At 58.7% G+C, this 26,451-nt stretch overlaps 1 protein-coding gene across 1 annotated transcript in view; it reads left to right on the forward strand.

Moving 5' to 3' along the window:
* The window catches only part of Glt1d1 (glycosyltransferase 1 domain containing 1), an 80,363-nt gene that overhangs the window by 45,506 nt on the left and 8,406 nt on the right, over nt 1-26,451 (forward strand). Inside the window, exons 8-11 of the mRNA XM_047562591.1 lie at nt 428-477; nt 11,018-11,061; nt 11,531-11,651; nt 18,398-18,496. Of these exons, the coding sequence (XP_047418547.1) occupies nt 428-477; nt 11,018-11,061; nt 11,531-11,651; nt 18,398-18,496 (314 nt within the window). The remainder of the gene's footprint in view (nt 1-427; nt 478-11,017; nt 11,062-11,530; nt 11,652-18,397; nt 18,497-26,451) is intronic.

A 26,451-nucleotide genomic window follows, 5' to 3' on the forward strand; every position in this document is an offset into this window, starting at 1 on the left:
ACTCATCAAATCACAACCAATTACAAGGCTAAAAATTGTTCATCAGAAAATGATTCCATATGTGCCTATTTGCACGACAGGTTTACCAGTGTATTCCACTGCTAGAGTTGATCTATTTACTCTTGAGTTTATTCTAAAATCCCATATTGGGTTTTGGTGGCATCTTAGCCCTAGTGATCTGGTAAATTAGAAATATGGATAATGTCTGAGACAGTAGGAAAAAAATCTTATTTAAAAGTATAAAATGTCAGATGAATATTTCTCAATAAATATAATTTACATTGGCTAATATCATGAATGATAGTATAATAATAAGAAATAATCTGTATTTTGGAGTAATTCATATTTATTAATTGTGTTTAAAACTGTGACTTGAAGCCATTTTAAAAAATCTTTTTTTTTTCTTTTCCTTTTTCTTCTTCCCAAGAATGGCATCAAGAAGAACCCAATGTTTACCTGGTAATCGTAGGTCCTGAAGTAAGTCTGTGTGCGGTGAACGGTTATTTCTTCTCTATTTTCTTCTTTACCCTCTTCCATGTATTTTCTAAAAATTAGTTTGCATTACTCTCCTAATCAGTGGGACTTTTTTCTCTTTTTAACTAAATGAAGTCAGTTTATCTTTTACACATGAAAACCAGACCAAGGTTAAAGATCATCACAACTGCAATTAATCCTTGCAGCTAATTTATTGCAAAGGTCACTACAATTAATCTCTACAGCTGCCTATTTGCTGCAAAGGAGAGGGTCCTTACATTCTTATGGAAATACAGACGGGTCCTTCAAAGAGAAAATGACTTAAAGTCACATGAAGCAAAAGCGAGTCCACAGTGCGCACGGCCCACCATGTCCTTAGAACTCTCTTAAGTTGCTTAGGAAATGAACTCGGTGCTGTACTCTTCAACCCAGGTTCAGACTGAGTGGCCTTGGTGCATGTCTGTGGGCACAAGGGACAGGGGCGGGGAGATGTCTGTAGGTGACCTTGGCGGCCGTGGTCTGGGAAGAGAGTCCTGTGGAGTTCTTGGAGCCATCCCTCCCGTTCCCGCAAACTCCAGGATGTTCATCATTCCATGACAGATGCGGGTCAGTCACCTGCTCTGTCCTACACTCAGTTTTCTGTGCTCAGGACTCAGAGTCTGTGGCCACCCTGGCCATTTCATGAACATAAACTTAGAGTTGCTCCAAGCAACTAAATACACTTAGCGTTTCTGGCCAGAAGGAGGCAACACCCGGGAGCGACGACACCATTACTTCTAAATGTTGGTGTCCCCCAGCCCCAATTTCGGTGCTGAAATCCTGCCCCACAGTGCCGTGGCGTCTTGAGGTGTGGCATTTGGGTCAAGGGGATGGAGTGCCTCATAAGCGAGGCCCCAGGGAGCTGCTCCCCGTCACCCCCAAATGAGGACCCAGGAAGGAGCACCGGCTGTGAGCCCGGGAGCAGCCTCACCCGACTCCAAGTCCTCCATCGCCGTGACCTGGGACTTCCAGACTGCAGACCCGTGACAGCACGGCTCTCTTCGTTTGTAGCCCCTATTCCATGGCACGATGCTGCAGCAGCCTGGAAGGACCGACAGTCACGTCGTGTGCAGGGCTGTGCACAGTCCTGGGAACCGCTTCCGCCCGGGCTTGCTGCCTCCGTGTGGGCGGGGACTCGGAGTGTGTGATGTCACGCCTGCTCCACCCTCTCTACCTAGGGGCCACCCGAGAACTCCAGAGAATGGACTCGGCACAACCTCCCCGAGTCTGCCGGCTTGGTCCCTCTTCCTTGGCTGGTTTTTCTAGTTTCCTGTTTCCCTAAGGACTCGGGATCCTCAAAGGCTTTGGGGAATAATTTGTTTACCTGCAAAGAGGCCAGAGAAGCTAGAGGACTTACTAGCCACACTGCATGCCACCTAGGATAGGACCCCCCACATCCACGTGGCCTGTTTGGTATAGCTCGCACTCACATGCACACACACACCTCTGCACACACACACGCAAAGCGGGAGACTTTGGTGGTAACAAGATGATTACTGGTGTACTGATTAATCTTAAGTCCCACAGTGGGAACGTTATTATTTTAAGAATCCTCTTTCCAGCCTTCTGTTTGAAGGACATGATTAGAAGAAAAAGTCCTAGTTGATGCTGAAGTTCTTGCTAACCCAGGAGAAGCCATCAGGCTTGGACCTGTGGAGTAGCCATGACAGCACCCAGAGAGAACTTAAAAAGACGGCTTTCTTACTGGGCACAGTGACACATACCTGTGACCCCAGAGGCTCAGGAGGCTGAGGCAGGAGGATTGCAAGTTCAAAACCAGCCTCGGCAACTTGGCGAGGCCCTCAGCAACTCAGCAAGACCCTGTCTCAAAAAATTAAAATAAATAGATAGATAAGAAGGGGGCTCAGCGGTAAAGTAGTAGAGTGTCCCTGGGTCAGTCACCAGTACCCAGGGAAAAAAAAAGACTTTCAACATTTACATTTTCATGATGAAATTCTACTTGGAGCACGTGGTACTGACTTTCCACCTGTGGTGATTTCCTGTAAAAACAAGACAAATGGACTTCAGGAAAAGTGTTCAAGAACCCACAGTCATGACGAGGTGCAGACAGGACAAATCAAGGGAAGACGTGCAGACAGCTAAGGCTCGGAAACAAACTGGTCACCTGTGGTGTGCAGTGGGCGACAGCTGGCAAGAGGCGGGCACAACCCGGACGCGGAGGGACGAGGTCCGGGCTCCCCGTTTCCTCTGCGGCGCTCCCTCCATCGGACACCTGCAGACAGCCACAAGTGGGGGCCCGGTGGGTAGTGCCACCACGTGAGAGAGAGACCCTCCTTGCTCCCCAGCTGGGGTCCCAGCGCAGCAGCAGTCCTTCAGGAGGGACACGGCTGCTGCTGTGACCATGTGACATGGCCTTTCCCCTGTGTCTTTCTGGAATGTTCACTCCTTGCCAACCTTGGCCTGATTTTGAAGGAAAGATCAGTGTTAAAAGAGCTTCTCGTTCCTCCCACCTGGGCCGTCCCCGAGGCTCTGGGCTGAAGTGGCGGGCAGCTGGGGTGAGCTGGGAGGGACAGAATCCGGCCGCAGCAGGGTTTGGGGTCACGGGCAGGACCGTGCGCCACCTTCCGAGAGCAGCGCACATGGGAGGCCTCGTGGGTGTGGCTGTGTGTCGTTGCTCCATGAGACCGTGTGAGCTGCCTCGTTCTGGTGCTGGGAAGGACGCACGCAGGGCGCCTGCTCACGCCTCGCTCGCGCACACGCCCAGGGCCCTGCACGCGCATTTCTCTTTCCTTTTTTTCCTTGCAGTTCTGGAAGGATGCAGTCACTGATTGGTTTTGAGCAAGGACTGCGAGGGCTTTGCCTGATGAGATGTTGACCAGGATTCGATAATCCAGGATTAGGAACAGATGGTGGCTTGGGGCCAGCTGATGGCCCAGCAGTTGACAGCCACAGCGGGGGGGGCCCGACCCCCGAGCGTCACACCACTGCCAGGCAAACTAGGTGCGGGCAAGTCCCTGGGAGCCCACTCCCACTAGACCACTCCCATGACCCCTGGGGCTGTTCCGGTGCTGCACCTAGCAGGTTAGTGGGCCGGGCAGAGCAGAGGAGCAGGCGACGAGAGCAGTCGCCAGACAGGCAGCTCCTCAGCAAGCCCCTGGGACTCGGGAGAGGCCTCGCAGCTGAGAGCGCTTCAGCTCCTGCCAGGAACCGCTCGTGGCTCTGAAGCACCTCTTCTGCGAGGCACTTCACCATCTGTAATTAAAACCCCTCTGGGAAATGGAAATGCATCTTCAGTCCTGCATAGGTCTCGAGAGCAGCCCCAGCACCGGCTGGGCGGGTCCGCGTTGCCTGGAGCCCTCCTGGGAAGTGCCGGCTTCTCCTGCTATGGCAGCTGACACCGAATCTTCCATGTCTGATTCTGGTGGCAGATGGGTGGCCTCACTGGGCCCTCTGGCAGAAGCCAAGCCTCTGTCCTGCCTCTTGAAAGATCTTTCTCCAATCTCGGGTGGAAAACCAACAGCACATCCAGCAGATCAGCACGTCCCCTCAGCAGACGGAATGGCTTGGGCCGCTGACCCCCTGTGTCCTTCCCGATTCTCTCTGTCCTTAAGAGATATTTTTCTGGTACTGGGGATTGAACCCAGGGATGCGCTACCACTGAGCTACACCCCCAGTTCTTTTTATTTTGGGACAGCATCTGGCTGAGCTGCCCAGGCTGGCCTCGTACTTGAGATGCTCCCAAGTGGCTGGGATCACAGGCGTGTGCCACGCCTGGCTTGTCTTTAGGGTTTAACAGACTTTTCGGATCCTCTGGCAGTTTGGCTGGGCTTGTGCCCCGCGCCCTCCTCACGTGTCAGCCGTGGCCCCAGCACTCAGCCACCAGCCGCCTGCCTGCAGGGCCCACTGCCCGAAATCCTTATTTGGCCTGATCTGCCAGTTTCCATGGTGTAAATGCTTTCACGATGCTCAGTCCCAAGTTTCCAAGCTGATGCACTGAGGGGAGGTGGGGATGGGCCCAGCAGCTCTCAGGGGAGGCAGAGCCGCCCCGACACAAGCTGGTGGAGATGCGGTGCACACGTGTGCCCGGGCAGGGGCTAGCCTGCCACACGCCCTCACACCGAGCGGGAGAGGAGCTGCGCTGAACAGTGCTTACTTCCTGTAGTTCCTGCACTCTGGTCGTTTAAAGAAGCCTTTGGGGTCCCCGATGCTCGCTGAGCAAGCACCCTGCCATCAGGTACATGGTGGGCACGTTAGACCTGCATGGAAATGGGTCGGGGGGCCTCCGGCGTCGGTAGAGGTGCCCACGCTTCCAGAACAGGCCCTTCCATGTCCCGTTAGGAAATTCTCATTTCCACCTCAAATTGGTTTTCAAGGTCTGCTGCATGGCCTGCAGTGGCCTCGGCCACTCGGCGGGGGACTGGACCTGGCCTGCGAGAAGGCCCACTTGCGGGCTCCCGTGGGATCTTAGGCGCGTCCTCCGACCGCTCAGCTCACACACACTCCCCGTCCTCACCGTCAGACTTCCAGCCGACTCTGAATTCTCAGAGGCCAGCATTCAGTTGGACATCACTTCCGGATCCAGAGACGGGGAGATGACCTCATTTCACACTTGAGTCTGGACACCCACTGTGGTGTCAGGGGCTCACCTGCTGATGATCTGGAGGCAGATGGAGAAGGTCCAGTCGAGGCCACGTTAGAGTCCTTGTGCAATGGCCGGCGTTCAGCAGAGTGAACGTCCACTCTGGGTCTCACAATCGCGTCTGACCCCTGAGGCGGCTACACCTTTCTTCCCCTTTCTGGTCTGTGTCTCCCGGCGAGCTCTGGAGCTCAGTGAGGGGCAGCTCTTGAGGCCTGAGCTGGGTGCTCGGCGGGCCTCGCTTTTCCAGGTCACCTCCAGTGCCTCTGCAAAAGCCGTCAACTCGGTTAGATCCTGTGTCATGAAGAGCAGCCCAGCCTCATGAGGGGGACAACCACTGTGCCCGGCGGTGGTGTCTGTTCTCGGCACGGAGCCCGCGTGAGCTGACGGACCCCCTTGGAGAAGTTGCAGCAGCTCCCTCATGCGCCTCCACCGCACGCTCCAGAGACGAGCAGCCTCTAGCCAAGGTCAGTCAGAGGGCGTGAGAGTACAGGAGCTCGCTAAGGAGCAGCCGGGCTGCTGAAGCACCAGCTTGGATGTCAAGAACCCCAAAGGCAGAGTGGCAGGACGTCCAATGGAGGAGAGCTTGGCTGCCCCAGGGCACGGCCCCACCTGTGCTTGCTCTCCAGGGTCAGGGTCCAGGAGGACGGCGTCAGAATGCCCCAGCTCGGGCCACACAGCCTGCCGCTGGGAAGGAGAGGACCAACGGCTGATGCTCCTCTCACCAGACCCTCTCCAGGGGGAAGAGGTGAGGAAGATCCCAGAGGAAACCTGGCACAGGCAGGAGGGGTGGCGGGGACTCTGGGCAGTCGAAGCAAAAACAACAACAAAGAAAGAGACGTTGATGTGTGCACAGGTCGAGTGTTCTCATCAGCAAAGGAAGGGACTGGGTACTTTCCTAGGTCCACGAGGGGAACCCCATGCTGGTTGGCTTCTCCTGGAAGATGGAGGGAACACACTCTCGGCACTGACCTGGGCACACAGGACACTACCTGTCCTGCAGGGGCCACCTTCACGGACACGCCCACCACACGGAGACCTGGAGGAGGCTGGAGGAGGCCGGGTTTCTTTCTGTGCTTCCTGGTCACATGTGACCTATGAACATGCTCACGTCCATGGCTCTCTCTGTGGGTCTGGGTCTCGGTCAGGGATCTGCATCATCGACTTCCACAGCTATGTCAGGGGCTCACCCAGGAGGGAGGGCCACTGTTCCAGGCCTCTGTACATATCCCAGGGGGCAGTCCAGCTCTGCTGCCCGCCCACCTGCAGCACACACTGGTTGGGAGACAGACCTGGGCAGGCAAGACCAGCTGCAGGAAGCTCACCAAGGGCAGTGCAGGGCTGGGCGCGTGTGTCCTGGACCTCGCACCAGCGTGTCCTGTGGCCAGCCCAGAGGCAGGCACCCGGCTCCCAGGGCTCTCTTTGGAATAGCCTCGCTCTGCCCTTCACTCAGCTTCTACCTACTCTACCAACTGCTTACAAAATTGCAGCATGAACATCCTTAGATTGCTTTAAAAAATGATCAGCCCCCACCGCGCGGGTGGCATTCCTCTGCTGGGGAGACTGAGCCGCACCAGTGCCCATTTTATTTTTTAGATGTTTTACAACACGGGTTTAGTTTTGTGGATTTCTTGGCAAGAACTTTCCGAAACACTGGGTCGCTGTCCCATATCAGTTGGTGCATGAGCTGCCACCTCTGGGCCCCCCACGTCTCTGTCAAGAGCAGTGCGGCCAGGTGGAGGGCCACACTGCCTTCAGCCAGCTCCCTGGGCACTCACGACTTGACCGCCCCGTGCCTCAGTCTCCCTGTCTACAGAGTGAAGGTGACCAGGGCAGCAGTACCTGCGCTCAGTTCGCCGTGAGGTCCCAGCGAGGGAGACTGGAGCAGCACCTGGCGTGTGGGCAGCCTCTGGAGTTAAGTCCAAGCCAGTTGGTGCCCATGTTTCCTTTGCTCTGGGGGCTGAAGTGCCACCCTGGGCTTGGCTTGGGTTTCCCATGAACTCGCCTTTGATCTTGGTTCACGCGATTCAGCAAAGCTTGCGGTTCCGCCCGGCAGGGGCCTGGTGTGTGGGCGTGTTCCCGGGCTCCTTGCTAAGGAGTGCAGGGAGCACACTGGGTTTGGACATGACAGCTTAATGACTTTCCACAGTGACTTCTTATATCAAAGATTATTTCCCCGAAGCCCGGCAGCCAAAACAATATATTTTGCTAGAAAATAAACAAACTTGGAAGGAGGAAATGAGAATTTTCTCTGCTGCTTGCAACAATTTGCCTTTAAAAATTTCATAACATGTGCTTTCATTAAATAAAAATATCCTCCCTTCCTTTTCTTTTTATCTTGTGTTTTGTTCCGCTTGGCTTCCCTCGGAGATTTGAAAATGAACTGATGTGGAAGATAAACCCGGCGAAACTTAATGCGGTTTGTAGTTGCATCTCAGTGTTGTTAGACCTTCAGCTAAATTCTGGTTAAAGCACCAGGTCCTTCGGCGGCCGTACAAGATTGGAGTTGTTTCCTTGACAAATTATCTTTCCCTGAACACGCAATCACGAGAGCCGAAGCATGCTAATAAAATTCAAAAGAGGGATTTCTAGCTACAAATTACCATAAGTAAAATATTAATGTGCGCGTTAATCTGCGGAGGCCTTTCTGGGCGTGTCTGCCGTCTCTGTTGGATGCTGGGGTCATGACGTGCCAGCTGTTCAGGATATAATCTGAACACCAGGTGCTGGAAAGGTAGGGCGATCCGGAGCGGGTCCACCTGGCAGAGGACAGAGGGTGTGTGGACGCTGCGTGGCTGCAGACGGTGAAGGGGCTCCGGTGAGGGGAGGACCCCAGCCTGGCTGGGCGGGAGAGCTGGAGCAGGCGCTGCTCTGGGCAGGGTGAGAGGGAGCCTGTCTTAGGTGGGCAGCACTGCCTGCACCTCAGGCGGGCACGGGGTGACGTCGCTGGGGAGATTGGGACATAGGTACAGAGGGGGAACAGCGAGCAAGTGTTCCCTGGGCCACCTGAGGTTTTCCTGAACTATTTGGTGGAGCACTTTGAGCAGAAACCAGAGAGGCAGGAGAGCTTGTTTTTAAGAATCCGGGTTCCGACTCACTGCCTGGATTTGCATACTGGCCTAGCGTGCTTCCAGCAGCTGTGTGATCCTGTTGATGTCACACGGCCTCTCTGAGCGTTCGTGTCCTCATGGGCGGAAGGGGACAACGACAGCAGGGTTGTTGCAAGGCTGAGTTACTGCGTGTGGAGGGCTCAGCGCAGGAGTCCGAGCGCAGAGCACCGACTGTAACAGGTCACGGTGGAAAACAGTGCGCCGCTCACGAGGCCTTCTAGGAATCGTTTCAGGCTTCTGCATCCTTCCGCATGCCCGTTGGAGGCACACCGCCCATTCGCGGGGATGCGGGGTGCACGCCCTGGGCTGCAGAGGCCCCGAGCAGACTCTGTCCACCCCGGAGGGAGAAGCTGGGGGACCTGATGGGGGTTTGGGACATTGTATTGCTCACCAGCTCCTTGGCAGCCGTGCCAGGATACGACGCAGGCTGCACCAGTGCCCGTGAGCGGTCCACACGGGATGGGTCGCATGCCCGCTGCACGGGCGCTCCTCGGTGTGCTTTATACCAGATGGCCCTGTCCAGGTCCTCTCCCAAGGACTGCGGGTCAGGGCAGAGGTAGCCCCTGCCCATTTCCCTGGTGACCACATCCTGTAGAGACCTGCTCACCCCACCGTGAGCTTCCCCACCCCGACTGGTGTTGAGCCCGTTCGTAGGGACGCCAGGGATGGCAGTGAACCTGACATCGAGAACCTGGGGTGAGCCCGGCTCCCCAGGGGTCCGAACAGTCGGGGTTCAGCACACACAGGAAACGTCTTCCTACCAGAGGAGGGTCCAGGCAGGATTCCGGGGAGCAGTGCTGTGTCAGCCAGGGGGACAGCCTGGCGTCCTCCAGAGCAGCTGGTCCGCCGTCCCCGGCGCCCCGTGGAGGGTGTGGATGAGAACAGGAACGGGAGCTGCCCGACTCCCCGGGCACCAGAGTCCCAGGAGGACGCGTTGTGGGAGCTCGGCTCACCCCTCCCCTGCCGGGCATCTGTGAGGAGTCCAGAATTTTGTGACATGTTCGCCTACACTTGAGATTTTCTCAGTTGTGAAGTCGGGCTGCTGGTCTACTCACCGAGGGAGTCGGGGCGCGACGGCAGTCTGGGTTGGGGCGAGCTTGCGATCAGGAGGAGCAGGTGTGGGGAGGACGTCCTGGTGGGGGAGGACGCGGCCACGTGAGCCCACCCACCCGCACAGCTGGTCCTGGTCGGCTTATGGGGCTGGCTCCCCCAATGTGGTGATGTCCCGGCCACCCCCGGGGCTTCCTTTCCTCTGCGGTCCCAGGCGCTCGGGGTCCACCTCGCCGGGAAGGCCGCCTTTTTGATTTAGTGTGTGCAGATGCGCATCGACTCCCTCTGGGGCTTCCTCTCTGCAAGCTGTCGTAAGTGGACAATCCCGTGAGGTCAGAAGCGGGCTGGCTACCCTGCCTCAGCCACGTTCACGGCCCGCCCTGGGCGGGTCACCTGGTGCCAAGGTCACCTGGTGCCAAGTCCATAATAAGTCCGCCCCCCTCGAGTGGTGTCTCAGACGCCGTCCTGGAGGTGGGGACATGGTGGGTGCACCGTCCCAATGCAGGGGGAGCCCCGGTGAGCCTGGCGCCTCCGCAGCGCTGCTTCTGCAGTGTGCTGGACACGCTCAGAGGGCCTGCAGAGGCGGCGGTGGGCCCAGTTCTGAGCAGGGGCAGCGTTGGAACGCCGAGTGCTCAGCAGCCCTGGCTGCTGCTAGGTTCTTCTATTACGGGTAAGGAGACCGAGGTCCAGAGGGGCTCCCGACGGCGGGTCTGGCCTCTGCACACTTACGCAGGTGCTTAAAACCCACGCCCTGTCTTCAGGGAGTAGATGTCATTGGGATGGAGGTGAGCTTGAAAATATCGCCCCACGTTCTGGCCTTTATTTAAAAACATGAGTCTCCAGGGACACGTCGGGACAAGCCCAGCCCCTGCCCCAAGGGACATCTTCCCGAGAGACGTGGAAAAGGAGTAAAAGGCAGACTCAAGAGTGTTGGGTCGTGACTAACTGAAAGGTCTACACTGGTCTTTTTGACTTTTCCAGATGGCGTTTACGTGCCACAAAGCTCGGCCCTGCTGGGATACCCACCCACACAGCTGCGCAAGCGCCGCCCCCGATTCCGGGCTGTGTCCTCCACCCCAGAAGGGTGTCCTGCGACCCTTAGACAGTCCCCTCCCCTCCCGCCCCCAGCGACCCTGACTTGGTGCCACGGCAGCCCCTGGTCACTGTACTGCCCCCTGCCCTGAGGATCGGGCTGTGCAGGGCTTTTGCATGGTGGGACCACACCTGGGGGACTTCCCGTCGGGTAGGTGCTTGTTTCCAAGCTTCTGCGGCCTTGGCACAGCCCCGCCTGCCCCCTCCTGGCTGGTAGGCCCTTGTGCAGGTGGACACATTTTGTCACTCATTCCTCAGCCCGTGGACGTGTTCTTGCCTTGACGGTCGTGGTTTGAGAGGCTCCCTGGGTCCCTCAGATGCCCCGTCCCAGGACCCCCTTGTTCTGCAGGAAGTTGTGCCGACAGCATCCAAGCAGCCTCGCTGCAGGTCTCCCCGGGTCGCCTGGGGCCTCCCACGCCTGTCCAGCGCCCAGCGGGTTTGTCTCCCGTGAGAGACGTATGATGGCACCCCTCTCCTGTCCTGGTAGCCCTCCTGCCACCGTCCTAATGGCTCCTGGCCAGACTCGGGACATAGTTTCCTTTTCCTTTCGGGACGGCGGAGTCTGGCTGTGTCGCCTGCCTCTGTCTCTGGGATTTGTGTCCACTTCAGGCTTTTGCTGAAGGCAGTCTGTCTGTCTGTCTGTCTGTCTCTCCAGGTCGATCCAGTGTTCACCAGGGAAGTCAAAGCCAGAGTGAAGAGGTAAGGGAGGAGAAGAGGCCTCTGGCGGGAGCGGGGCCCGGGTGCCAGGCACCTGGCTGGGACCACGCCCTTCAGTCCTCCCGCCATCCTGAGACCCTATTTTTGGCCTCCTTGTCCAGGCAAGGAAACTGATAGGCCAAGAACCTAAGGTGTCTATAAGATCATTATTTAGAGAAAGGTCCAATTACTAGAAAAACATTATTTTCCTAAGTCCTAGCAAGGCAAGGGCAGAGCAGCTCTCTGACCTTCTGTGTTTGAGAATGTGTCTTGCGGACGCCGCCCGTCCCAAGTGGAAGCCCATGTTTCGGTCCCTCTGTCACCCGGGTGTGGCCCACTGTGCATCCTTGCCCCAGGGTGGGCAAAAGCCCACGCTACACTGCCCACTTTGACACACAGCGTCCCTCCTCGGGAGCCCTGGCCAGCCCCTCCCGGGCCAGCTGGACGCAGCGCCCTCCCGCTCTGGTTTCAGGGCCGCTGGGGTCCGGCTGATGGGGGAGATGCGGCGGGAGGACCTGCACGCCGCCTTAAAGAACTGCTTCGCTCTGGTGAACAGCTCTGTCTCCGAGGGCATGTCGGCCGCGATTCTGGAGGTAACCGTGGGCCCCAGGGGCTCAGCGTGGGGTGAGGCGGGTCCCCAGGCCGCGGCTGGTGGAGGGGACGTCTTCGTCAGTGACACCTCTAGGGCTGAAGGAGCAAAGCAGCCTTGCCTGCGGAGCTGGAAACTGCGCTTGCAGTGCAGTCTGGGACTCCAGGACATCCCTTCATCGCTCTCGCTCCCCACCAGCTGCAAAGTGAAGGACAGCCCTTAGGGGCCACCTCCCTGCCCTGAGTCCCCAGCCAGCGGGGCTGGGGAAGGTGGGCGGGAGGCAGGACGAGGTGCTGTTGGCGAGCAGCCTCCTCTCCCTCCATTTTTCTCTGGCTCTTCTGTGGTGAGCAGAAGGGGTTGCGCTCTGCCCCTGCCGGGGAGGGGACAGTGGCCAGGTGGACACAGGTGGGATCTACTCTCTAGTGTCAGGGACGTGCCGTGCCCCAGCTGGTTTGGCCGCGTGCACATCTGCAGCACGGCCCTGCAGGCAGCGGCCAGAGCCCTGTGTTTGCAGGAGGGCTCAGCTTGGGGGGTCCTGGTGAGCTCTGCTGGGCAGCGCATGTGCCAGAAGAGGGTGCTGACCTCGAATCTACTGTGTATCGTGACCGCCGAACGCGCCTCCTGTCACTTGAGCTTTCTGGGAAAGGGCATGTGACCAGAGCAGCGTCACTACTTAACGTGGGGTCCCCGAGCTGGCTGTGTCCCGTGCCTGACACAAGGTTCCCTGCTCGTGGCTGGTTCCCACCTCCAGGACCCCTGTGGTGCGCTCCTGTGTCCACCAGCAGCTGGCCGCCGTCTTCTTCTCATGAGTGCATGTGCTTTGGCCCGCCTGGCTCTGATCTCCCGCAGACACCGGGGGCGCAGAGTTCCCGACTCCGCGTGGCTTGATGGCGGCCGGTGGAACCCGCCCCAGGAAGGCGGCTCTGCACACGGCTTCCCGGGGTCCGGGCCAGGGCTCTGGTCTTGTTCCTCTCCAGCGGGACTCCTCACCGCCGCGTCTGCCTGGTCCAGACGCGGTCACTTTGTCCTCAGGATCAGAGGTCACCCTGTGTTCCTTTGGATACTGTTCGAATGCACCCAAAGGGTCCAATCTTCAAAGTCAGGGTTTCAGATCACATGGTGAAGTAGGGAAAAAGAAACCTCTCCCTAAATTTAAGAACGGTTTAGAGTTGGAGGCCTAATGTTTTCTTTTAACCTAGCATCGTTGCGGGGAATAAAAACCTCGGAGAGCAGGTAGAAGCTAAAGCCCAGGCGCGGGAGGTGGCGTCCAGGTGCTCTGAAAGCACAGTGTGAACTTGCAGTGGCTCATCTCCAGCCAGGTGTCCGCGCCCCATCTGTGCGTGGCAGTCACACGCACCCCACTGCGCTTCAACCGCGGCATTGGAGCAGCACGTGCCCCTCTTCATGTTAGCTTTAGAAATGTGCGTTCCTAGCATGTGCCCTGAGAGCTGTCGCTGAGTGGCTCTTTGTATGGAAATACAGGCTTTTCTCAACTTCTTAAGGAAAGGTAAAGTGGAGCGGGGGTGGTTTCGTAACTAGCACACACAGCACTTCATTGCAGATGAATTGCTGTCAAACCTCGTTTACTTCAAAGGGAAGGCAGCTGTTGGCAATCTGACGGCCTTAAAATGTGGATGTTGTGTTTCTCTTGAAAAGTCCAAAATAACCTTGGGGTGCAGGGTTTTGAATGGAACTGATTGTGGAGGGTGAGCGAGGGTGCACTTCGTTAGGAGCGATTCAGTCGCCAGAGTGGCTCATCGCTGGGCGGGGAATCGTGCCTCTGGAGGAGGTGACCCCCGACCTCTGGGAATCTGCTCTCTTCCCGTGGAAGCGTGTAGACGTGCGCTGGCTGGAACGCGTTTCTCGCCGACAGACTCCAGGTTCCCGCGGCAGCAGGGTGGCGAGTCCTGAAACCCACGGCTCCTTCCGAGTCTGAGCGGTGCTGACAGCCGCGTTCTGCGCCCAACTGCATTACAGGGACGCCGAGAGCCGTTTTCTTGCCCTGTCTTCCTGTCCAGCACGCCGCTGCCCCTGTGTCGGCCTCTCTCTCTCCTTTTCTTTCTGTACTGTCCAGCACAGTTTTGCCCCCTGGGAGGAAGGAGGCTCAGTCCAAAGTCAGGAGCAGGAAGGGGTCACTCCTTGACCTCTGAGCCTGCAGGCCCTAGTGGGGACCCTCAGCCTTGTCTCCAAGGCAACCGTGCCGGTGACGGTTTGACTGACTGCTCTAAAGGGTGCGTCTGCGGGTACCTGGGTGGTGGTGCTACCCCCTGCCCTCTTCAGGAAGTGAAGGGTCTCCTCTGTGGTCTCAGCTGGGAGCGTGTTACTGGCGTTTATTTGGGGTATAGGGAGCTGCAGCGAAGGGGAGTCTTTTTTAAGATCCTGGGTAGTCCTGACATCAAAGAATTGCCCCCAAAGGCCACTGCGTCCCACGAGAAGCCCTCGAAGCCCAGTGACGTACCGTCTGACATGTGAGCACGAGGCTGGGTGTGCTCAGACCAGCGGTGGCCCCAGGACAGGCCAGGGTCATCGGCTGGGCACAGCAGGTTGAGGGGCTAGGGACTGCACCAGAGCTGTTGGAAGCTCAGCAAGCCACCCCCACAGGCTGCGCCTGCCCCTCGGCGCTTGGGCTTCCCTTGTCACCAGGCAGCCCGGCCACTGAGTCTCCTAGGCTGCTCTCCTGAGTTCAGGCAGTCTCTGCAAGAGGCAGCCACACGCTGACCGGGCGAAGGGGCAGAGGTTCTAGAGTGACGCCTTCAGCCTCCGTCTGCCTGTGAGTGGAGGAGCTCTGGGGACTGAGGGCCAGTGGGCCAGGCAAGCAGGTGGGGGTCACGTTCTGACACGGCGCACGTCTGTGTCCCCAGCGGAGTCCCTGGGGCCAGAACTGAACCACTCACTGTCCCCAGCTCCTAGCTGGCTCTGGTTGGCCTCCCCCTGCACCACAGTGTGTCCAGAAGGGGACGCGCCTCCCCAGAGCCTCCCCTGCACCACAGAGTGTCCAGAAGGGGACGCGCCTCCCCAGAGCCTCCCCTGCACCACAGAGTGTGTCCAGAAGGGGACACGCATCCCCAGAGCCCCCCTGCACCACAGAGTGTCCAGATGGGGACGCGCATCCCCAGTGTTTAGGGCCAGACATGGCCTGTCTGAGCACTCCCACGTTTAGCAGGTGCAGAGATGACCAGCAGGCTGCAGTGGGTTGGGGACATTTGTCCTGTCCCTCCACACTACTGCCCTGAGCGTCCAAGAGGAGCTGGCTGGTCAGGGTGGGGCCGTGAGACCCAGGGTGAGCAGCACCGAGTCTCGTTGCTGAGGAATTCACCTTCTTGTGAGGGACGGAAAGGTCAGGACACAGAGCAGAGGCCGTCTACGCACAGGTTCAGGAGCTCCCAGGCCGGCCTTTCCTGCACCGGCTCTGGACCTGCCACCTCGCCACCTTCTAGAGAAGAAATTCACTAAAAACCGAGAGCTGGGTGCCAGGTGAGCCCGGAGGACTGGGAGGCTGCCTCCTCTAGGCCTCTTGGTGTTGGGGCGTGGTCACGCTCGTGCACACACACAGGCACACTCACAGTCACACACAGGCACACACAGTCACACACAGCCACACACAGCCACACACACAGGCACACACAGTCACACTCACATTCACACACAGCCACACACACAGCCACACACAGTCACACAGTCATATTCACAGTCACACACAGCCACACACGCACACAGCCACATACAGTCACACACGGCCACACACGCACACAGCCACACACAGCCACACACAGTCACACAGTCACACTCACATTCACACACAGCCACACACACAGGCACACTCATAGTCACACACAGTCACACAGTCACACACAGCCACACTCACATTCACACACAGCCACACACACATAGGCACACTCATAGTCACACACAGTCACACAGTCACACACAGTCACACAGTCACATGGTCACACACAGCCACACTTACACAGCCACACACAGTCACAATCACAGACACACACAGTGACACACACACATAGTTACACACATAGCCACACTCACAGATACCCAGTCACACTCACACACAGTGACACACACAGTCACACACGGTCACAGTCACACAGACACACACAACCACATAGTCACAGTCACCCATAGTCACACACAGTTACACAGCCACACTCACTGATACTCAGTCACACTCACACACACTCAGTCATACACACACATTTACAAACAGACACAGTCACACTCAAACAGACACACACAGTCACACATAGCCATACTCACATACAACCATACTCACAACCAGCCACACTCACATACAGTCACAGTAATACAGACACACACAGTCACACTCACTGATACCCAGTCACACTCACACACATACAGTGACACACACAGTCACACACAGTCTCACACAGACAAACACAGTCACACACACACAGTCACACACAGTCATACACAGTCACACACAGACACACAGTCACACACAGTCACACACACAGTCACACACAGTCACAATCATAAAGACACACACAGTCTCACACAGACACACAGTCACACACAGACACACAGTCACACACAGTCTCTCACACACAGTCACACACAGTCACAGTCATAAAGACACACACAGTCACACACAGTCTCACACACACAGTCTCACACTCCCACACAGTCACACTCACACCCCATGTGTCCCTTCTGGTCCCTCAAGCCCTGGGTCCCCTCTCGCTTTCTCTCCCTGGTTCCCAAACACGTGGCCAGAGACTGCATTTGACTGACCTCCCCTTAAAGCCTCTTGTTGTTGGTTTTTCGTAACGTGGCCCTTCCTGGGAAGGGAGCGCGTCTGGCAGGAGTGAGGTGTGTTCCACGGAGCCCGTGGGCTGGGGCGATGGAGCTGGCGCCTCGCCGTGACCCCTCCTTCCCGTGGACGGGGCTATCGGAGGCCCAGTGTTGGAACCTGACGGCCGTCTCGGCCCCTCTCTCCTCTTGGTTCTGCCGGTCCTGCGTCATGTATCCCGGGGCTCTGTCCTCAGGTGTGTGCACCTGTTATGGTTGGATGTGAGGCGTCCCCAAAGCTCACGTGAGACGGTGCAGGAAGGTCCAGGGGAGAGCCGGTGGGTTGTGAGAGTCTCGACCCAGTGGTGAGTTAACCCCGGGTGGAGTCAACTGAGTGGCCACTGAGGAGCGGCTGTGGGGGGAGGAGGTGGAAATTGGTGTGGCTTCGGGGTGTATCTGGCGCGTGGAGTCTCTGCTTCCTGATCTCCGTGATGCGAGCTGCTTCCCTCCGCCACGCTCTCCCGCCATGATGTTCAGCCTCACCTCGAGCCCCAGGGAATGGAGCCGGCCTTCCATGGACTGAGACCTCTGAAACCCTGAGCCCTAAATAAACTCTTCTCCCCTACAGTTGTGCTGGTTGGGTCCTTTAGTCACAGCAGCAGAAAAACTGACTTAGTGGTCCCCTTATAAGTAACTTGACCTCGAGAGGTGGCCCTTCCAGACTGGCCACCCGTGCCGTCCAGTGACCTTGTTCCGTGACATGAGTCATGTGGCAGAGGACCTGAGAGACCCCCAACTGGGCAGGAACTCTGTGGGACTGACTGAGCAGCAGGTGGTGTGTCCTGGCTGGGGCAGCTCTGGCCACCCAGAGCTGGGCACCGAGTGGGCTCGAGGGAGGCCAGGAGGCAGGAGCTGGCAGCAGCCCTCCTGCATATTCCTGAGCCACCCTGGCCTGGGTCCTAGACTCAGGGTGCTGGGAAGAAATTGGCGAGGCAGAGCCCGGAAACCAGGTGAGTCCCAGACTCTGCCTCAAGAGGCCACCTCGTCGTGAGTGTGAAGGGCCACGTGCAGGGACCTCGGGGCCTGTTCCACACACGCATGTGCCCGGCACTGGGCGGTGTCCCTGCTGGAGCGCGTCCTCTGGAGCAGATGCCCTGGCCTGCAGTGGAGATGAGGCGCCTTGCCTTCCCGACAGCCAGGGGCAGCCCCCTGAGAACCAGCTTTCACAGCAGGAAGTTCAGCGCCCAGGCAGCGACGTTCTGTCTAAGACACGCGCGTTGATAGCAAAAGCCCAGTTCTGCTCTCTGGACGAGCCGCTCTCCTCCGCACCAGGCGTGCCAGGCGTCCCTCTTGCCTGCCGACGGGCCCCTGCATGGCAGCTGGCTGGGCAGAGACAGCAGCTGCAGGAGGCTCGGTGCAGACAGCGGGTGGACGTCTCGCAGGCAGGCCGACTCTAGGCCCCAGGTCAGGCTCCCCAGGTAGGGAGGTCAGCTGGTCTCCCCGCCAGCTCCTGCCACACCGCAGGCGTCACAGGCCAAACCCCAGACCTGCCGGCACAGGACGGCTGCGCCTGAGGGATCAGCTCGCCAGGCCTCGCTCCTCCCACTTGGGTCTGCATGGTGGAGGGCCACCGGGGTCCTGTGGCATCACGGTGCCCGCCCTGGGAGCACCGCCCCCCGGGAAGCAGGGGCAGGGGCCCCAGCGGGAGCTCCATGGGGTGGGCGAAGGGGCGTCAGGGGAGCGTTTGGAGAGGGGCTTCTCTGTGACCTCGGGAGAGGGATGGCGTCATTTCCCGGGCTTCCCAACAGAGTGAGCAGCTGAAATCGAGGCACCGTTTGAAAGCGCAGGGTCGCCCGGGGCATCGGGCGGGCAGGGCTGTGTGCACACTGCCAGAGGCCTGCCAACCCGAGGAGTTGCCCCACCCCGAGCCGGCTCACCTCGCCACCCAGCTCTTAGGATGACCGTCCCCCGTGTCCCCTGTCTCCTCAGGCCATGGATCTGGAGGTTCCGGTGCTGGCCAGGAACATCCCCGGGAATGCCGCCCTGGTGAAGCACGGAGTCACGGGGCTGCTCTTCGCCGATCCCCAGGTGAGCCGTTGCCCGGCGTTGCTGGCGGCCGCGCACTTTCCACGTGCATTCGTGGCGAGTGGCTGTGATTCCGTGTCTGCCTGAGCTCAGTGTCCCTGGCAGGGTCAGGAGGGGGCCCTGTGTGCCACGCGGCTTCTGTTTCTGTCAGAGCTGCGGGGACGTGGGACTGGAGGGAACCAGGGACGTTAGCCGTGGGCCAGTTGCGTTCCGTTTCTGGCTCAGCCACTGAGCCGCCGGCCCGGGCTTGCGCAGGCCACCTGGCCTCCTCGCACTCTGGTTTCTGGTGTCTGAACTGGGGCGTCTTCAGCCCCAGCCTCGCGTTGGGAGAGCCCGGGGCTTTCAGAAGACGGCCGGGTGCCTGACTCTTAGTCCCTAGAAACACAGGTGAGGCAGGCTGCTCCCTTACGTTATGATCCAGCACGCTTGTGCATCGGGAAGCAGCCAAGCGTGCAGCCGACAGAGGGCACAGAGGGCCGCCTCGGGACCTGGGCGCAGGTGTGTGCCACGGCCCTGGGGGTGTGTAAGGCGTTGCCGGGTAAGGTGCAGCTGCCGGCTCTGCAGGGGGCCCTGGGCGTCGCCTGTGTTCACCGGCTTGGATCCCGTGCAGGCCTGGCACTCCGGCCAAGTGGCCCAAGTCTCTAAGAACCGCTTTGCCTTTGGGACCAGCGGTGTGAAGGACACACCTGCCTCAGAGTGGTGGCAGGGCCCCGTGGGATGACGCGCAGGTGGGAAGGGAGGGCGTGGCTGTCTGTGGGGGAGTCGGAACCGCAGGCCAAGCTTTGTCCTTCACGTCTGCACACCTGAAACCAGGTTCTGCTCGTGACCATCCAAGCACAGGCTAGTTTCAGAAAAGCAGGAAGCTATTCTTAGAAGTGATGGTAGCGTAAGGAAATTCCGTCCTCCCAGGGTCCTGCAGCAGGATAGGGTCCCAGCAAGCTGTCCCTTTCCCTAACATAAGCCCAGGTCCCTCTTCTTGCTCCCAGCCTGCCAGAGTCCCAGGTTCCAGCACAAGTGGGCAGCAGGAGGTCCGGGGTGGAGGGCTGTGGGGCTGGGCGTCCTCTGGAGCAGATACCCTGGCTGTGCCCATTGCGGGGACATGGCAGGTGGGAGGGGCCCTGGTTCGTCTGACAGGCACGTGTGTGCTGAGGTCCTCCCTCAGTGGTGACCACGAGGAGCCAGGCAAGCGTGGAGCGTCGTCAGCGCTCACGTGTGGAGGCCGCAAACCCAGGCCCGTTGCTTTTTACCACAGCCCAGGTCTCCTGAAACCAGCCGAGGCCCAGCTCTGCACGCTGGCGAGGTGACCATTCCCATCCTCCAAAATACAGTGCCCAGTCCCTCTACGGTGCCCCTGCAGACGCTCCTAAGTGGAAGACGGGTGGAACGGGGGAGGAGGCCGTTGCTCCTGGTGACCCTGAGTGCTGGGGCCTTGTGACGGCCGCCCAGCCTGGCAGGCCCCACCCGCTCCCCTCGCCCCTGCCCCACAGGAGCTGGCAGAGGCCTCCCTCTGCCCCATCCAGAGCCCGTCGGGCCTGCTCTGACCCCAGCCCGCCTGCCTTAGGTTTGCAGAGATGTTGAAGAAACAGCTCTCCCGGCCTCGCCAGTGGGTGCCGGGCTGCCCAGCACCCTGAACCAGGTGCTGGACGCTGAGTCACAGAGGTGCTTCTGTCTGCTGCACGGTCCCATCCAGCTGTACTCAGCACGGGCGGAGGTCCTGCTTCAAAGCAGACTCCCCTTTTAAACACGTCTGGGATTAGGCTTGTGCTATCCCTACCCAGAGACCCTGCGTGGCCCGCTGGGCGGCTGCCAGCGTGGGCAAATGGATTTCAAGATGTGTACTTGAACCAGCGGCTCATCGTCAGGGAGTGTCCGCAGCAGACCACCAGCCTGTGAGTTCAGTGTACTTATGGCGTTGAATATAAATAATGGTGTGAACAGCCATAAACACCCTTGGGACCCTTGCTAAATCTACTTACTGGTTCTGCTTTAGCTAATATGCCTTGATCACATATAAAGGGATCTGACCTCTAAATGCAGGTCTAGAGGTCAAAGCAAGAGTTGTGGGGCTGGGCAGGGTCTAGGCCAGTGAGGGGCCTCATGGAGAGGAACCCTGGGCAGCCTCCAGGGGCCCAGGGCAGCTCCCAGGCAGCCGCCAAGAGGAACCAGGGCCTCCCTCCCACAGCCTCAAGGAATTGAATCTTGCTAACAACCAGCGGGCTCGCGGGCTCGGGGGCCGGCTCCCGACAGGGTTGGAGCCAGCACCTGGATTTCAGTCCTGCGAGGCGCGGAGCTGGCCTCAGCTCAGCCATGGCTGCACTTTGACCCTCAGAAACCTCAGGCCGTAAGTGCGCGTCATGGGAAGCCCTCCTTGGTGGCAGCTGGAGAAGTGGCGTAGGAGGAAGCCCAGGGGTTGTGGGGCACAACTTAAGAACAGACTGAGAAGTCCCAATCTGAGAGTCTTTATTAAGCCGGCCGGCTGGCTGTCTCACGCAACGCCCCAAAAAAGCCTATTGGGAGAACAGCCGCAAGCGTAGGGTTGCAGGGGTTTTTCTACCGTCAGTCAGTACGTCAATCATAAGTGTCTGTTGCTATGATTCAGAATCACAAACTAACATCCTGGGATCTGAAATCATTAGCAGAGGGGGACGTAGGTCAAAATGACCTCACTCAGGTACCAACTAAAGAGTGGTCACTAACATCTAGACAATCACTGTTGACATGGTACAGTGCTTAGGAGAATGGGAACCAAAAAGAGAACAATTTTTCATTCTACAAGAATTGCCACTTCGTCATTTTGTGTTGCCAAACAAGTCACGCTAAGCAGCTGTTGATGGGTACAGAGGCGGGGTTCCCATGGGAGAAGCATTTCCTACGTGACGTGGAGTCTCGGGGTAAAATGGAGTCTGTGTAGTCCTTGCCCACATAGCCTGGCCTGTAACATTTCCATGGAGCCGAATCTGTCAGCCCGTCGCACAGGAAGAGGGTGCGCCATGCCAGGGCAACTGGCTACAGAAGGATGTGGTCCTGCCAACTGGGCTGGACCCCGAGAAAGGACTGTGACGGGAGGAGGGACCCCAGGAAGGATGGCTGACTGAGAAAGAGCTTCCCTGGAGAGGAGGGGAGGCCCCTGGGGGTGCTCGTGGGGCCTGCGGGGGACACACACAGGGGTCCCTTTTCCCTGAAGCCCGGCTGGATCCCTGTTTCCTCTAGAAACTGCTGGAAATCTGAGTATGCTGCTCTGGGGAGGGGAGCCGACTCCCCAAGGCCCAGAGGGGGCGGATAGTGGTGTTCCCGCCCTAGGTGCCCCTAGGTGTCCTGCCGGAGAATGTCCACTGGTTTGGCAGCGGTCAGCAAGCTGTCCTGGCCAGCCCTGCCTGCCCCTCCAGGCTCTGCGGCTCCCCTGTTCTCCCTCTACCCTCTGCCCAGCCCCACGATGTCTTTGCTGTGCGGGATCAGCGCTCAGCCGCTGGTGCACCCTGGCCCCCTCTCTTCTCAGCTCACCCCTCCCCTGAAAGTGGACCTCTGCAGCCACTGGGCAGCTCCCCTGCTCCTGTAAAGTGGGGGGAGGACGCCCGCCTCCTGGTGTTCTGGGTCCCCCCACATAGTGTGTTAGCAGTGACCTGTGCCAACCAGGACCCAAGAGCCCCCTGGGTGGCAGCTGTTTGCATAAAGATCAAGGGAATCGGGAGGAAGGGGAGGGGCTTGGGGGCTCCTGGGGGAACTCCTCCTGAACCAGCCGAAACAATTGACTAGCTGGAGTCCGTGCGGCGGCAGCGGAACAGGCTCTTCTGCGCCCCTCGCCTGGAGACTTCAGTAGCAGCTGGGCTTCCCCAACCCACTCAACGCTGATTCCCCATAACTGCCTCAATCCCGTGAGTTTGCCTTCTAAGAAGAAAAGAGTTGCACTATTTCCCTTTGTTGTTTTAGCTTCAGAATTAAAATCCATTTGACATTTAATAGAAACTGTGCATCCATATTCTCCAGGCCAGACTCTTGGCAGGTAGCTCAAGCTTACCGGGAAGTTCTGTTTGTGTTGTAGACAACGGTAGGAAAACTGAATTTGGGGATAGCCGCAGTGCCGGGAGCTGACATTTGTGGAGTACGCCCTGTGTCCGATTTCTTTTTCTTTGAACAGTGATGGCGTTGATAGTCGGTGCTTTAGAGTTTGGAAAACGTGAGGCGGGCTGGACAGACAGCCTCCAGCTCTTGGCCGGGCTGAGTGTGGCTCAGGTCTGGAGTTTCCCCACTTGAGATCTGAAGGATCCCTTAAGCCCTTCTCATCCTACGCTGGTCCCCTCCTCTGGAAGACGGGACCATGACCTGTTGTGCAGGAATAACAGGAAAATAGGAGAGGAGGCTCATGCCTCCCCTGAGGGGGAGCTCAGGGCTGGAGGCCATCTTCTGCAGCACAGGAGGCTGGTCATCCTCTGCGACACAGGAGGCTGGTCATCCTCTGCGGCACAGGAGGCTGGTCATCCTCTGCAGCACGGGAGCCTGGTGCTGAGGAGCAGGTGGCCATCAGGCTCGGCCCAGCCCGGGCCCTGCTTTGGGAAGCAGGTGTTGGTCTGAGGATGTCCCACCTCACGCTCACTTCACTGTCCCTGTGGGACTGGGTGGAGGTCGACCAACATTACATGAGACATTACTTCCTTCTTGCGTCTTTCAACTTTTTAAACTACCATGAGATTTCTCAGAAGTTAAATGCGGCCCTGATCAGGAAACTTCCCACAGTGTCTGGATTCACCCGTGCAAAACCCCAGAAATGGTGACCTCCAGTACTGAGCGGATCTCCACGGGAATCCAGAGGAAGCTCAGGACAGTGTGAACCACCTTGGAAGCTAATCCCAAATGTGTCCCCATGGATCTGCAAGTCGGGGGAGCATACTGTTTCTTGGGCCAACCCAGAGACTTGAGGGTGCAAGGCTGGCTGAACCTGACCCAAGCCACCTGCAGGGAGCCTTCCTGGGGCATGCAATCGGCTGCAAGGGCTGGCCGTGTGAGTGGTGTGGTCCAGCAGGCACGAGTCCAGCCAAGTCCCATCTTTATAGTGGCCATATTTAAGAAAAGTACATAAAAGAAATGGAAGAATTCTGTTTTCATAATCCACTTGACTTAACTCAGCCTATTTAAACTTGTACCAGCTCAAGCTAGAATTGACATTAAAAATATTAGTATCTGCATTCTCTTTTCATACCGAGCTCTGAAATGCTGTGTGTGCTTGGCATTTCCAGCACATCTCAATTTGGAGATTAGCTTCTTATTAAAAACTTGGTCTGCGTCTAAGCTCCATAGAATTTATGGTTGAAAAAAATAGATCCGCATTTCCAAGTTGTTCAAAATACATAGCCGTTTTTGAGTAACTGAATAAGGACCTGTTTTAAATTTTAAATCAGCCAATGATAATAATGACGAGTGCCCTTCCCCAGCACCCTTCTCCTTCCCGGTGTTCAGAGGGCCTGGCAGGTGGCAGGCTGCGGATGCAGGACGGACAGGAGAGGGGACAGTGCGGGGGCTGCAGCTGGCCATCCCGTGTGCGAGCACCTTGCCGGTTATCCTGCCTTGACTTCAGGACAGACAGAGAGGGGCTCATCCTGTGTCCTGTGCCCTGGGCCACTGCCCTAGAGCTGCCAGCCCGGCCCAGCCCCAGGCATCTGGTTCCAGAGCCAGCACTCAGCACTGGAGAAGCCTGCCGCTGCCCGCCCTGTCCGCTCTGCCTGCCCTCTGCCACCTCTGCATCTGCCTCTGCCTTTCTTTCTGCGGCTTCCTCCGAGTCTGTTCCTCTGTCCCTGTCTCTTCCTCTGTTTCTCTTTACCACGCTGTCTTCTCCTTTTCCTGCCTGTCTACTTCTCTGTCTGTCTGTCTCTCTGTCCCTTGTTCTCTGCTTTCCTCCCTCTCCCTCCCAGTCCCCTTGGTGGAGGAGAGGTGCCACTTTTCCACCCAAGAGTCCTCAGGATGGATCCTCTCAACGCTTGCTTGTCCTTGTCCTCGGGGAGAAGGGGCTTCTCCTTTCCAAGGCCCCAGCCTCTTGCTTGACCGCGGATGGCCCTGGCCCTGGGTCAGAGCGTCGGGAGGCACAGCGAGGGGAAGGGAAGCCCCTCGTGGTCCGCAGAGCTGCGACTCGGGATGTGAAGCTGGAACAGGGCTGAGCCACCAGGTGGGGCTCTCGCCTCAGCAAAGGGAGGCTGCGCCCCACTGAGTGGGCCTGGCCCTGTGTGGCCCTGTGAGGCCTGGAACTGCACGTGTGCCTGGCCGGGGCGGTGCTGCCGGGGAACCCTGCTCATCTGCAGTGCTCTTGGCCCTGGGGAGAGAGCAAGTGTGTTCCTCCCACTGGGAGCATGGAGCCCTCGGCTCCGCCCCGCCTGGTGCTGCAGGGCAGCTCCGCGCAGCCTGGCTGAGAACCGCTCTGAGCGTGGCCAGTGCGTGCAGTTGGCCTGTGACTTGGGAGCAGCCAGGTGAGACTCAGAGTGACCTAAAGGACTCCACAGCCCCCAAGGACACCCAGGCCGGCCGGGCAGCTTCTGGCTTCCACCTGCCGAATCACAGCCCCTCAGGCTGCTCCCTGGACCAGCCCAGCAGGTGGCCTTGTGTGTTTCCTGGACCTCAGAGGAAGGTGGGATGACTGTAGCACCTGCAGGCCCTGGGCAGGTGGCCTGCGAGGACACTCTGGGCTGCAGCCAGGGGGACGCTGCCCCCGACGGCAGGGGCGGCCAGCAGCCTCCATCACCGCCTGGGGCCTCCCTCTCTCCGAGGCCCTTCCCCTCAGTTCCCACTTCATGTGGGTTTTGTCTCCACAATAGAGTGGACCTGCCTCTACGGTGTCCCCTGCACTCCCAGGCCCTGCCCAGTCTGGTGCGGGCTCGTTGGCTGCCTCCTCCATCCCGACCGTGCACGTCCCCAACAGCCCCAGGACCTGTACCCTCTGGGCTTCCCACAGCATGGAGGAGGCGGTGGGCCTGCTGGACAGGCTCCCGTGTGGCCCTGCTGCCCCACCCTCAGCCCAGCACCTGAGCTGTCCTCCCTGTGGCCTCCCCGAGCTGCTCTGGACAGGACCCGGCCCCTTGCTGGCTCTGGGCTCTGGCCCCTTTCTTGGAGGCCTTTCTTGCTGCCCGATCACAGGGCCCCATTCATCTCCAGCACCCTATTCACCCCGGGCACCGCCACCATTAGGGGATGTTCCCCTGCTCTTCACCCGGCCAGCTGCCTCCGTGGCAGATCAGGCCCCCCAGGGCAGGCTGCCTGCTCCCTCTCACGGGGCTGGGACCCTCGCGGGTCCTGTGCAGCTGTCCCAGTGCCCACGAGGAGGCAATGGACGGCACCGGGTGTCACAGCGGCCTTGCTGGGGAGCAGGGCCATTGCTGGCCCTGGTGGTGGCCACGTGGCCGGCACCAGGTGGAGCTCAACTGCTTGGTTTTCAAAGCAGCCCATGGCGGCAGGCCTTCTGCCACGGCTGCTGTGGGTCTGGTCTCCTGCCTGACCAGCCCTCAGCGAAAGTCCCATTCTGATCATGGGTGCCCATTCCCCAGATGCGGCCAGGACCCCCGTGCGGCCTCTTACTGGTCCTTAGAATCTGAGCGGACGTGCCGGGACCCAGGGCCCTTCCTTCTCTGGCCGTGTTCCTCCCTCCCTCTTCCTCCCCTTCCTCCTCCTCCGGGTTGGTGCCCAGCCGTCTCCTCTCTCCTCCTGGGGAACCAAGCCCTCAGGCTGGGCTGGAGGAGCCACCTCCCTAGACTCTGCAGAGGACTGGCCTGCGTCCATTCTCATTTCCTCCTCTGGCCAGCTCACCTGAGGGCGTCCCTGCTTGGCCTGTGGGCAGGTTCTCCGTGGAGGCCTGGGGCTGGGCGTGGAGTAAATTTGGGGATGGTCAGGAGGCTCACAGGACGTTCGGGTGGCCATCGTCCCGTGGCACCCTCTGAGTGTGACCCGAGGGCACAGCTGGTGGCTATGGGTGGGAGGAGCAG

Source organism: Sciurus carolinensis, chromosome 8 (genome assembly GCF_902686445.1).
Source record: "Sciurus carolinensis chromosome 8, mSciCar1.2, whole genome shotgun sequence".
NCBI lineage: Eukaryota > Metazoa > Chordata > Mammalia > Rodentia > Sciuridae > Sciurus > Sciurus carolinensis.